We start from the raw sequence: 11,785 nt of genomic DNA, 5'->3' as shown, positions 1-11,785 counted from the left end.
GTACTGCTTGAACTGGTGTCCACCGTGCGATATGGTACAATTTGGACCAACCCATTTGTAGTATGCGTACAGCTTTCACGTTCTAGTATTGGTTCCCAGCCGGTTTTTGCTGGTTTCAGGAAGCTTCAACAAGGTTCCTGAACCAATTTTTTTCTTTTTCCTGTCTATGTTCCTTTTCTTTTTCTATTTCTTTCCTTTTTTTATTTTTATTTTTCGTTTTTCTTCAAGTTTATTTTTCTTTTCAAAAATTTGTTCAGTTTTTTACAATAAACATGATTTTCGAATAATGCTCATGTCTTTAACACAATTGTCGTTTTCCTTTTTTCCAAAAACTGATAACATATTAAAAAAAATCATGTTTTCAAAATTTTGTTCTTGTTTTCAAATTTTGATTGGGAGTTTCAAAACATGTTGTCATGTTAAAGAATGTTCATATATTCAGAAAATGTTGGCGTTTTTAGAAATTATTTTTCTTTTCAAGTTTTATTCGGTTGTTTAAAAAATTGTTCCTCTTTTCAGGAAAAATTCACATGTTCAAAAAATGTCCGCCTTTCCAAAAATGTTCGCATTTCAAAAATTTATTCAGAAGTTTCAGAAAATGTTCACGCTTTCAAAATTTTAAAATGTTCCTGTATTCAAATTTTGTTCATAGATCAAAAAATATCCGTGCTTACAAATTTTGTGTGGTCTTTCAAAAAATGTTCCCTTTTTAAAACTTGTTCATTAATTCGAATTTTCATGCTTTGAAAAAATATTTGATATTTTTCAAAAAATGTTTGTGTTTCACAAACTATTTGTGTTTAAAGAAAATTATTCATAGTTTTGAAAAGTTTCTTCTTTAAAAGAAAATCACTTTTTTCAAAAGAAAATATCGTTTTGAAGTTTCAGAAATGTTTCAGATGCATGTTGCTGATAGTTCTCTCCATGCTGCCCACTAACCAACAACACTAATTAGCTCAAGTGGCTAGCCACGTTCGCTCAAAAGCTGGACTTCCAAACCTTCACAGACTTTGTTCATCGGCAATCCACAATGACTCTTAGATGCTTAGAACGCGATGCCTAACCGACTGTAAGATGACAGTCTTCAAATGTAACAAGTCTTAGGATCACGCGGAACAGGAGGACTTCAGTGATTCCAAACACTCTTTGGTATTTGGATGCTTTCAGTTTTGTCCTCGTAAGGATTCTTTCTCAAAGGCTTTGGAGGTGGGTTACTATCAAACGACAAAACCCGTGCACTAACTTTGAGCAGCCACCAATTTATGATGGAAGGGGGTGGCTATTTATAGGCAGGGGACAACCCAACATGATATGTTCGAAATGACCCTGGGTCAATGGACAACCGATCGACACGTGTCCAACGGTCGGATTTCAAACACACGCGGCAGTTTGACTTGGGCTACAAGCAAAGCTGACTTATCCGACTCAGGATAAGATTTTCTCACATTGTCTTCACTCGAAGACATAGGATTTAGGTTGAGCATCACATTATTTTTATGACTTTGTTCACCTGGACCCCACTTAACAGTTTGGTGGTTTCTATGAATCAGGAAGGAAGAAAATGAAACTACGAAAGAAATTATGTCTTCGCACTTCATTGTCTTCAAGCGAATGTCTTCACACGTCATTATGTTCGACGCGAATGTCTTCGCGAACCACCAATGTCTTCAATGTCTTCATACATTTTTAGGGGTCATCTTCGATGGGTAAACTGAATTAATAGGGACTTCTTCCTGTGTTCTCCTGTGAATCTCACAAACACATTAGTCCCTCAACCAAGTTTGCCGTCAATACTCCAAAACCAAGTAGGGGTGGCACTAGATGCACTTACAATAACTGGTCATAGTGGGAGCAACATATGTAGTAACATGCATACCACATAGGCAAAAGAGGTGATGCGGCAAGTAAAAAGGAGAGAGACAAATAGAGTAACATAATATGTTACCATAACATAGCGCTTTTTAATGCAAAATGACCCTACAAAGTAATAAGTGAAGATATCTATGTTATCATACCTATGCCACTAACCACTATGGAGGTAGTGGCATAGACTACTAACATATGCATATTACTAGTCTAAATTACTCCCATTATGGCTAGCCTAAGCCTGCTTACATGGCATGTTTCCTTATGTGGAAGAGAGATAAAGGGAAAGAGTAGTTGACTCTCAGAGCAAGTACAATAACGGGCTTATAGCCCGCATACATGGTAAATTGACCTATATGAAGGAGAGAGACATGAAAGATTGATGGGAATGGGATTTAATGCAAGAGCCTAATTATATGTGTGCTCTTAGGTAAAATTGATAAATAAGTTGAAAGAGAAAGAGAGAAGGTATAAAAAAATAGTAGTCTAATAGCCAACCTTATTGTATGAATGACTATATAGATGATGACTTTAGATGACATGGGAGCTGCATATAGCCAGCAGTTAGCTATACTAGTAACCATGCTCACATGCAAAAGCCACGCATGCTCTTAGTTAAAAACATTAAATGAGAGAAGAGACATACAGAAAGTAAGAAAAAAGACTAACCTAATAGTTGACTCTATTATATGAGCAATTAATAAGCCGTGGCGGTTTTATATAGCCATGTGTTGCCTGGTTCTTACTTTTAATAGCGGTTCATATGCATTCATAACATGCCTTGTTAGTTGGCTGAAATGATTTCTCTCTTGTCATCTTAGATATTTTTCATTCTCCAAAATGATCAACTAGCATGAGGTGAGAGTGTGACAAGCACTCAAGTTGTGAGGGGTCTCCATTCCATCCTGCATTGACGCAAACACTTGGGATTGACATAATTGTGATCGTTCATTGTGTTTGTCATTCGCGGCTAAGTTCCATGAGCGAAAGGGGATGCATGGCAATAGTTTTTAAGGGAAACAACAGGACTCCACTGCGTATATTTATTAATTTCAAATAAATCATACAAAGCAAGGTTCCAAAAAAAAACTATACATGCCTAGGTTGAAAACAAAGAACAAAAAATACAACAGATACAGTACAAATGATCATCTAAAATCTTTCACCCAATCAGCCAAAACTGTATTCATTCCTCTGGCCCCGTAAGTGATCCACTATAGTTCCTCTATAACTTTGCGCTTGCAAATATATAGACTTGGGAGATGCCCTTAACGATAAAGTTATTCCTCATAGTCCAGATGGCCCATGAAACCAAGATGATGATTTACAAAGAAAAGGGTACATTGAGCAACTTCTTAAGCTGGGCAACTTCATCGTATATGCCTGAATGAGTGGGGGTCCATGAAGGGAAAACATAGTGCTAGCACATCTGTGCAAAAGGGCAATGAATGAATAGGTGAACCATTGTCTTCAAAGTCTTTCTATGACATATCACACAGGTATGACACGAGGCAATTGTTACTAGTGCTCGAGTGGGATTGGACAATCGAGGACTATCATGTCCATGTCCTCCTTTCCGTAGAAATAAAACTCCATGCCCCCCTTGCCTGGTTCAACGCAATCGAGGAGATCATGGTGGGATAGGAATGCCACTGCAAGGGCAATCCCACCTGCATTGTCTAACAACAACATCATGAAATCCCAAGTGATCGAGGCAGGTCTGGCTCACACCACTAAGATCCCGGTTGGGCCAGCCCGAGAAGGGCGCCTTCTAGAGATTATCAATGTTTCGTACCTAGCCATGTGTGCGACGGGCCAGAGCATCACTGTTTTACACACAATGATTTACATTTGGTCTCGATAGTCTTTCTATTTCTGTTTTGTTTTCCTTTGGATGGATGCATTTTTTTTCTATTTTCTTCTGTTTCTATTTTTCCATTAGTTTCTTCTAGTTATTCTTTCTTTCAGATTTTATTTATTAATAAATTTCATTTTTTTTGCGGACTTTTATGTGTATACATGAACATTATTTAAATACACGATGAACATTTCATGTGTATGAATGTTTCTTTAAATCCATGAAAATTAATTAGTTAGAAAAATATGAGATGAGCATTTTATTGCATACATGAGCTATTTAAATTGTGTATATATTTTTTATATAAATTTAAGTGTGAAATCACCATTTAATTATACACTTCTATATACGACCATTTATATTGACTTTAACATATTTTTACAATATATCCCATTTTCATATTTATTTTTTTAACACTTTTTGAAAAAGATTTTCCAAAATATATTCTCACAAGAAATGCAAGCTTTTTAGGCCGCGCCTATGAGCCAGCCCACATAACGGAGGATGAGTTGCCTAAACCCCACAAATGTTTGCGGATTAGAAATTGTTCGTCGATTGAAAAATGTTCCTGATTTAAAAAATTGTTCATGAACTGAAAAACTGTTTGTGGATTCAAAAACATTAAGGCATTTAAATAATGTTTGTGGATTTAAAAAAAAGGTTCATGGATTCAAAAACAATGGTTCATTCAAAAATTGTTCATGATTTTGAAAAAATGTTCTCAAATTTGGAAATTTTCTCATGACTTCAAAAACTTCACAGAACTGAAAAATATTAGTGAATTCAAAAGATCTTCATGAAATAAAATTGTTCTCAAATTTGAAAAAATAGGTGAACAATTTTTAAAATTCTGTACATTTTTTGGTATTGCTACTTTTTTTTTGAAAATTCCGAACATTTTTAGAAAAAACATGAACAATTTTTGAAAACCTTAACAAACTTTGAAAAAAGCGGACAAATTTTATAGTTGCAAACAGTTTTTGAAGATTTTGATCATTTTCTGAAATTTGTGAATTAAAAAAATAGATTAGAAAATGAAAAACTGAAAAGGACCACAAAATTTTGAAAAGAAAAGCAAAAGAAAAAAAAACTCAAATATCCCGAAAAGATATTTCTGAAAAAAGCGATTCTGTAACCTTCTATTAAGTGCCCGAAACTAGTCAGAAACCTTCCAGAAGCTTCCTCAAATCAGTCTCAGCGGCCGTTAGCTTGCTTCGCTTCGATTCCTAATGGGTTGGCCCATCTACGTACGCTAGTGGACGATCGAACCCCTAACGCTGGCAACAAGGGATACGCTTGAACGAGGGAGGGGTTTATTTGGCCCCATTGTATTTTGTGTCAAATTTCGACCATCTATAAAACAATATGAATTAGATGATACAGAAAATGTGCTTTTGGATTTGTATTGAAAGAGCTTTCCTATATTATAACTTTTGTTACATAGTTCACAGTTTATTAGTTAAATTTATGGTCAAATTTAGCCCAAATAAAGAGGGACTAATAAACCTGAATTGAGGTAGTACAAAGTAATGTCAAAGTTACATCTTCATAAAATGTACTCATGTTTAAAAGTCGCGCACTTTGAAATGAAGAAGGCTAAATAATAGTAGAAAAAAAATCTACATGAGATAAAAAAATAAACAATACCAATTTTGAAACCTAAAGGTGATGCTCTCGTATTAGTTTGGTCAAGTTTAAAATGGATTGGCTTAAGACAAGACCAGGGGAATGAACGAGCTCCACCACGTTTGGTGAGTGTGGTCACTGCGAGTGGGGCATCATATCCGTGTAGCCGATACTCTTCCTGGTAGTGGGGAAGATCATGAACACCATGCTAGCGAGGAAGCCAGCGGCAAGCGGCAAGTTGACCAGCAGCTCCCTCGTGTCCGTCCGGGCGTCCGGGAAGAGGCAGCCCTGTATGCCGGCGTCGGCGAACGCGACGGCGAGGAACACGAGCGCGGAGACGACGGCGTGCACCAAGTCCATGGGCGTGACCCGGAACCTGGAGAGGTCCTTGAACACCGCGTCCCGCTCGCCGCGCGTGCCGGTGAAGTTGAAAGGGTAGAAGCCCCCGAGCGTGGCCGCGCCGTAGTAGAGCCTGCCGTCGCGGCCGACGAGGCTGTCCGTGAAGGAGAGGAGCACGCAGGAGGCGGCGCAGCCGCCGATGAGCGCCAGGACCAGGCACCGGTTGGCCGCGTGGCAGACGCCGTGGTTGTTGCTGAAGGAAGGCGCCAGCGCCTGGAAGGCCAGCACCGTACCCGTCGGCAGGAGCTTCAGGAGGTCCGACGCGCTCGACAGCGTCTTGTCCGCCGGCGGAAGGACGCCCGTCGGTGGCGGGGCCTGGCGAGGAGAGGATTGTTGGGCCGGCGCAGGCATCTGGATGTGCACAGCATTGGAAACGGGATCCATGGCAACGACCTTACTACTCCAATTGAGATGCTTGTTGAATGGCAACGGTGCATCAGCTGTCTACCTCTTTATATAGCGCGCGAACCAGGGGTTGCAACTTAGTACAACAAGCAACAAGAAATGGCTGATGGGAGCTTTACCAGATCGAGTAGGGATGCCGACCAGCCGGCTGGTATGCCAAAAAATTATATTCGTGGCCACTGGCACGTGCATGCATGGTGGCTCTTGTAGTTTGGTCACGGCAACAAGAAACTGCGTATATAGTCGAACGTGGAATGCATGCGCCAGACAACGGCCAAACTATACGCTCCGGCTCAGCCAAACTCAATTAACAAACTCTTTTTTTTTTTCTGGAGAAAACACTACGATGCGCTTGCAACACGTACAAACACTCACCCTCATGAACGTGCACACATACATCATATTCCTGTGAGCAGCTGCCAGAGACTTGGCCAATAAATCTTGAGGTTGACGAATTGTCATAAACATCTCATAGTCGGCCAACACGTCATAAAGATAGCACTAGATAGATTGAAATAAACCCATAAGATATGCTTGTCCCGCCAGCTATTCAAAGTGGATACTTCCTCCATTTCAAAACATAAGACAATACTTTGATTATACTTTTTGCGGGATCTATTTTTAATGTCTTAGTTGATAGTCTCCGTTCCAGATTTATTTTCGTCCCATCTACATAGTTTTTTTGGTACCTCCTCCCACCTTCGCTGGTTTTTTGTAAAAAATTTCATCCCCTCCCCCCACTTCATCGGTTTATTTTCGCGTCACCCTCTCACACAACGAAAAAAAACTGAACAGATCAGAACTTTCCATACTGACGCAAATTATTTAGTAATGCCTTTATGTAAAAAAATCAATCACAATCAATCTCTAAAGATCAAATCTAAATTAATCTTCATAATGTTTGTTTCCTTCCGAATCACGTCCATAACTTTTCTTCCTTGTCTGGGCAGAAACTGTTTGGTAGCAGAGATTAGGAAGCTTCCTATGAGCGTAGTAATAGGAAGTATTCTTTTTCTTGACGATTCGTTTCCATGCATGATGATAGTAAATTAGGCCAACATTCACCACTATTTATCAACGTCATCAATTGTATCCATTCCTACCTTAAAGGAATCCGCTCGCTACGTCTTTTTTAAGGGGATCCGCTCGCTACGTCGTCGTCGCACGTTATTTTCACAAGCAACTCCCCTAAAAAAACACAACGCCCTACCTCGACTTCCCTACCTGGACGCCGCCGCCGCCGCCGACCGATCTCGTCGCCTCCTGACGATCCCCTCCTCCCTCCCGCAGCTCGAACGACCCACTTTTTGGCCACGAGCACCGCCTGCCTCTTCGCCCATGCGTCACCCCTCCTCTTCACCATAGTCACGAGCACCATCCGAGGCGGAGCCACGGCGCCTCCACAGATGCGGCGGAGACACCATATCCAGTGGAGACGGCGGTGTAAATCTTCTCCCACTCTGCTCCTTTCCCTGATTACCGGCCTGCTCCACCTCCCCTCTGCTTCGTGTGGATCTGCTCATGTGCAGCAGTAAACTTTATTTAGGTAGAACTATTCTTCTAGGCCTTTTTTTGTTACTTACAAATTAACTTTTTGAGCCAATGCTTACGGCATGAAGTATTACCTAGAGTTCCTTAATCAATCTGCTTGTCTATCGTTTCATTTGGTTCAATTACTATCAGCAAGAACGCATTGTGAAACCATTAGCTTATGAATGTGTGCTCTTCCTGCAATAATAACATTTGCAATGTAAGGGCCGAGGCACACCCATGCATCAGGATGATGTGCACCACGTGGGAAGTAATACTAATATGGCCTAAGTGGATAATGAAATATCCAAAGATACACTTGACTGGATCAATTTTTTTCTCTGGAATTTTTCGTCATGATGCGCAGATGTAGATGCTATATTTTAAAATTTTCAAATCACCTATGCATGTCAGTGTGATACTTATCCTTTTCATTAGACAGTGTGTTCCCATCAATCCATCCATGCACCAAACCGATTTTTTTACTCTGTTCAGGTTGCAATTACGAACGAGTAACATATGTATGCACTGAACTACTTGCATAAGACAGTGAAATACTTCTTACTCGCGTGATTGAAATTTTGGAATAGAGAAAGAACATACAACAGAGATCACGTAATTAATTGATTACATAAACCGAGATCACGTAAAACAAGTTTGATAGGTTCGTTGCATCGCACGAGCATTTTTGCTATATGTACTAACATGTTCTATTTATTTCCTTCGATCGGTCAACACTCCTATGTCCTATGTAGGTAAGAAGGAAAGAAAACCTAACGGTACAGCCGGCAAAACAGTCAACGACGAGCTTCATCGCCGCGTACGCGTCGTAGTACCTGGCCATCACCGGCTGGGGCATCGAGGACTTAACGCTGGTGAAGAAGGCGTGGGTATTGGTAGAGCTCCAAGAAGCTGCCCTTCGTCCTGCTCGCCGTCTTCACCATCGGTCCCTGGGTGACCATGCTGGAACTCGGCGACGCTACCAAGGCGACACGGTCCGAGTTGGTTCGGTCCCTCATCAAGCCACCATTTGGACTGGCCAACCACCACCGGCGTCAACGTGCTGGGGCAGCGACGAGGTGGGCTACGTGTGCGGGTGCTGTGGCGAGGTGGTGGACATGCGGGAGCGCCAGCGATGAGGTCGGTGATGTGCCGCGGCAAGTGCGTGGCTGTTAGCCATGAACCTTCCGTAGCAGTTTTTTCGTGAGCCCATGTTTTTTTTGTGTTCGGGCCTTGCCATAATTAGCGGATTAACCATAAACAAAACATGACGTTCAGTTTGTTGTCAAATGGTGCTGTGATTTTCGGATCAAGCCATGTTTCTCACGTACTTCCTATTTCCTGTTCGACGGAATAGAAGTGCAGAAAGTGAACACACCAACACGACTGAAAGCAGTCATATTCAGTTATAGAGGTATACATTTATACAAGATATACACAGGCAGGTGCGGCCAGTAACCCAACTAACTCCTGAGCTAACCTTGCTAATCCTTTACTCGCGATAAAGACGTAGATGATAAGGAAAGGTTGTTACGGAGAGAGAAATGGGAGAGAGAGAATCACGTGGCGGCAGGTGGACCTAAACATATGCTTCAACAAAGAAAATGGCAGCGTAGAATCATGGTGCGTGATTATAGGCGGAGGCTATTAAATCTCACGCGGAAATCACGGCTGAGCGATTCTCGCACGATCCGAAGTTCACACTCAATCGACCGTTTTCCCCAGTTAATGGCCTGCATGTGTGCTGTGCTAAAACGGTCGCTGCCATGGCAGCGAAACCCGCAGCTAGAACGCTGCCAGCGCCAAGTTGAGAACTCGAGATCGTCAGTGGTGCATGCACGACAGCGGCGGTGAGAGGCTATGGTGCATGGGGAGGAGAGAAAATAAGGAGAGGGGAAGCTTGGGGACATGGTAGTTTACCCAGGGGCTGCCGGTCGGCATGCTGAGAACGAATGGCAGCGGCAATGACACTTTTTCTCAGTCCTCTTGGTCGGACCGGTTGAAGACCAGACCAGATCGGACCAACAATTTTCCAGGCCGATTTTAGCAGACCAGATCGTCCATTTTCTCTAACAAGACGGACCGAGCGTGTCAAACACCGATTGAGCCACGAGCGATACGTCCAGCCCTGCCCACCGTTGAAGCGAAGCTCCTACTCCACGTGAAGTTGATCGCGCTGTTGCACTCGTACGGTAGGAGCCACGGGCACGACATGGTGAAGGGCTAAAGGGCTGATCGAGGGTGAGACCCGGATGCTGGTGGCGCAGCTGACCATGGACGAGATCTTCACCCGCACCAAAAAGTTCAAGCAGGAGGTGTTCAACAGCGTGCAGAAGGAGCTGGACCAATTCGGCCTCTTCATCTACAATCCCACCGTGAAGCAGCTGGTGGACGTGCCGGGGCATGAGTACTTCGCCTACCTCGGCGAGAAGACACAACAGGAGGCAGCGAGCAGGGCCAAGGTGGATGTTTGTGGAGCGGGATGGCCTCACGTGCCAGAACGCCACCAAGGTTGACGCCGAGAACAAGGTGCTCTCTGTGCGGCAGCAGGGTGAGGCGCTCAAGGAGAAGGCCAAGGTCAAGGAGGAGGTGCGGGTGTTTGAGAACACTAGGAAGGCCGACAACGCCGCCTGAATGACCGACCTCGCCATGAAGTGGAAGGCTCGGACTGGCAGGCCAAGGTCGCCGAGGTTGAGGCCTCCAAGGCTATCGCCATCCGCGATGCCGAGCTGCAGATGGAGGTTAAGACGAAGAACGTGCTCTGCCAAACTGACAAGCTCAATGTCGAGCAGCTCAGCAAGTCCACAGTACACTACGACACACAGGTTGGTTATGCAATAAGCATGTATAAAAATATAGTACTAGGGAGAAGAGAAATTCATACTTATTGACCTCAGCATTTTATATTTTGTAGGTTCAAGAATCGAACACGCTCTTCTACAACTGGCAGAAGGCGGCGGATACGACATTGTATAAGGAGATGAAGGCGGCGGTGAGGTGAAGCGGCCGAGCAGAAACACATGCATGTCTCGATATGGGAGGAAAGGGAGGGAGATAAGGTGAGGGTTAGCGGTGCAACATGCCACACGAGGAAAGGGGTGAAGAGATGACCTTGAGGAGGGAAGTGAGCTCGGTCCATGGCATGGGTCAGAGTAGAGGAAGGTTGATCCATGGTTTGGCCAAAGGGGTTATGAGCGAGGGAGAAGTAGAAGGCCCCCTCTCATATCTTGGTGCGTGAGCAAGTCTGTCGTGGTGGAAGAAGCCTGTCATTTCATGACGGCATTGGTGACCTTGGCGTGATGTTGTTCGCCGGTTTGTGGGCGGATTAGGCAACCGTCTGGTCTCTCGATCCCCCCTTCACTAATTTTGGTGAGAAGAGGGGAGGGATGAAAGGGTGGAGGGGTGGGAGATGAGGTCGCCAATTCTGTTGGTTGTGGGGGCGAGGGTGGAGAGAGGAGAGTGAGCGACGCCGGTGAAGTCTATGGATCTAGAAAGGGAGGGGAACAAGAGAGTGAGTGGTGCAGAGAGGGAGTGGATAGAGTGCGGTCGTGCGGGAGAGGACAACAAGTCGTATAGGATGGGTATAATGGGAATATCATAAAAATAAAGCTTTGTTTATACCTGTACACTATATATATTCAGAATAACATAAACTATTTTCTCAATAAATTACTTAAAAATATCCAAGAAATTACGGATGACCGACTATCATTATATAAAGGGGGAATCCGTTCTTTGCTCGTGAAGAAATGTAACATAGTTTTTTATGGGCAATATACCACATACCCTAAATAGTAGATATTCGTGAGAATAACCATCAACATGTGATTTAGAGGTGAGCCTAAAATTATTAAAATTGGGATGCCACTCAATCTACTAGAAACTGCTCATTTATTGGATTTGTCCAATCAATATATATTTTCCATACCACCATCATAAAAAAATTATTCTAATCTTTGTTTATATTAGAATACCTTTGTAGGTCATAAAAACTGATGGATTTGATTGTGCTTCGGAGATGTCGACTGACAAAGACCCTGATGTAACGATGATGGAGGGGGCTAAGAGTTCAACGAGTTTTAAACAACCAAAAGAGGTGCA

The 11,785-nt window shown here is 42.9% G+C and overlaps 1 protein-coding gene and 1 pseudogene across 1 annotated transcript; one reads left to right on the top strand and one right to left on the bottom strand.

Annotated features, from left to right (window-relative positions):
- Positions 1-4,966: 4,966 nt before the first annotated feature.
- LOC125512455 (protein DMP5-like) lies at positions 4,967-6,222 on the bottom strand. The gene has a single exon (XM_048677547.2). It carries the CDS (start codon positions 6,131-6,133, stop codon positions 5,486-5,488), a length of 648 nt encoding a protein of 215 aa, XP_048533504.1. The 5' UTR covers positions 6,134-6,222; the 3' UTR covers positions 4,967-5,485.
- A 65-nt stretch (positions 6,223-6,287) lies between these two features.
- LOC125516864 (flotillin-like protein 2) overlaps positions 6,288-11,785 on the top strand; it is a 48,892-nt pseudogene continuing 43,394 nt past the window's right edge.

The sequence above is a fragment of the Triticum urartu genome, chromosome 6A, assembly GCF_056163025.1.
Source record: "Triticum urartu cultivar PI428250 chromosome 6A, HENAU_Tu73, whole genome shotgun sequence".
NCBI lineage: Eukaryota > Viridiplantae > Streptophyta > Magnoliopsida > Poales > Poaceae > Triticum > Triticum urartu.
Note: the sequence above shows the minus strand (reverse complement) of the source record. Positions and strands in the feature narration are given on the sequence as shown.

What these genes read in the sequence shown, in the direction of transcription:
- LOC125512455 (XM_048677547.2), bottom strand. Translation starts at nt 6,133, where the DNA reads ATGGATCCCGTTTCCAATGCTGTGCACATCCAGATGCCTGCGCCGGCC.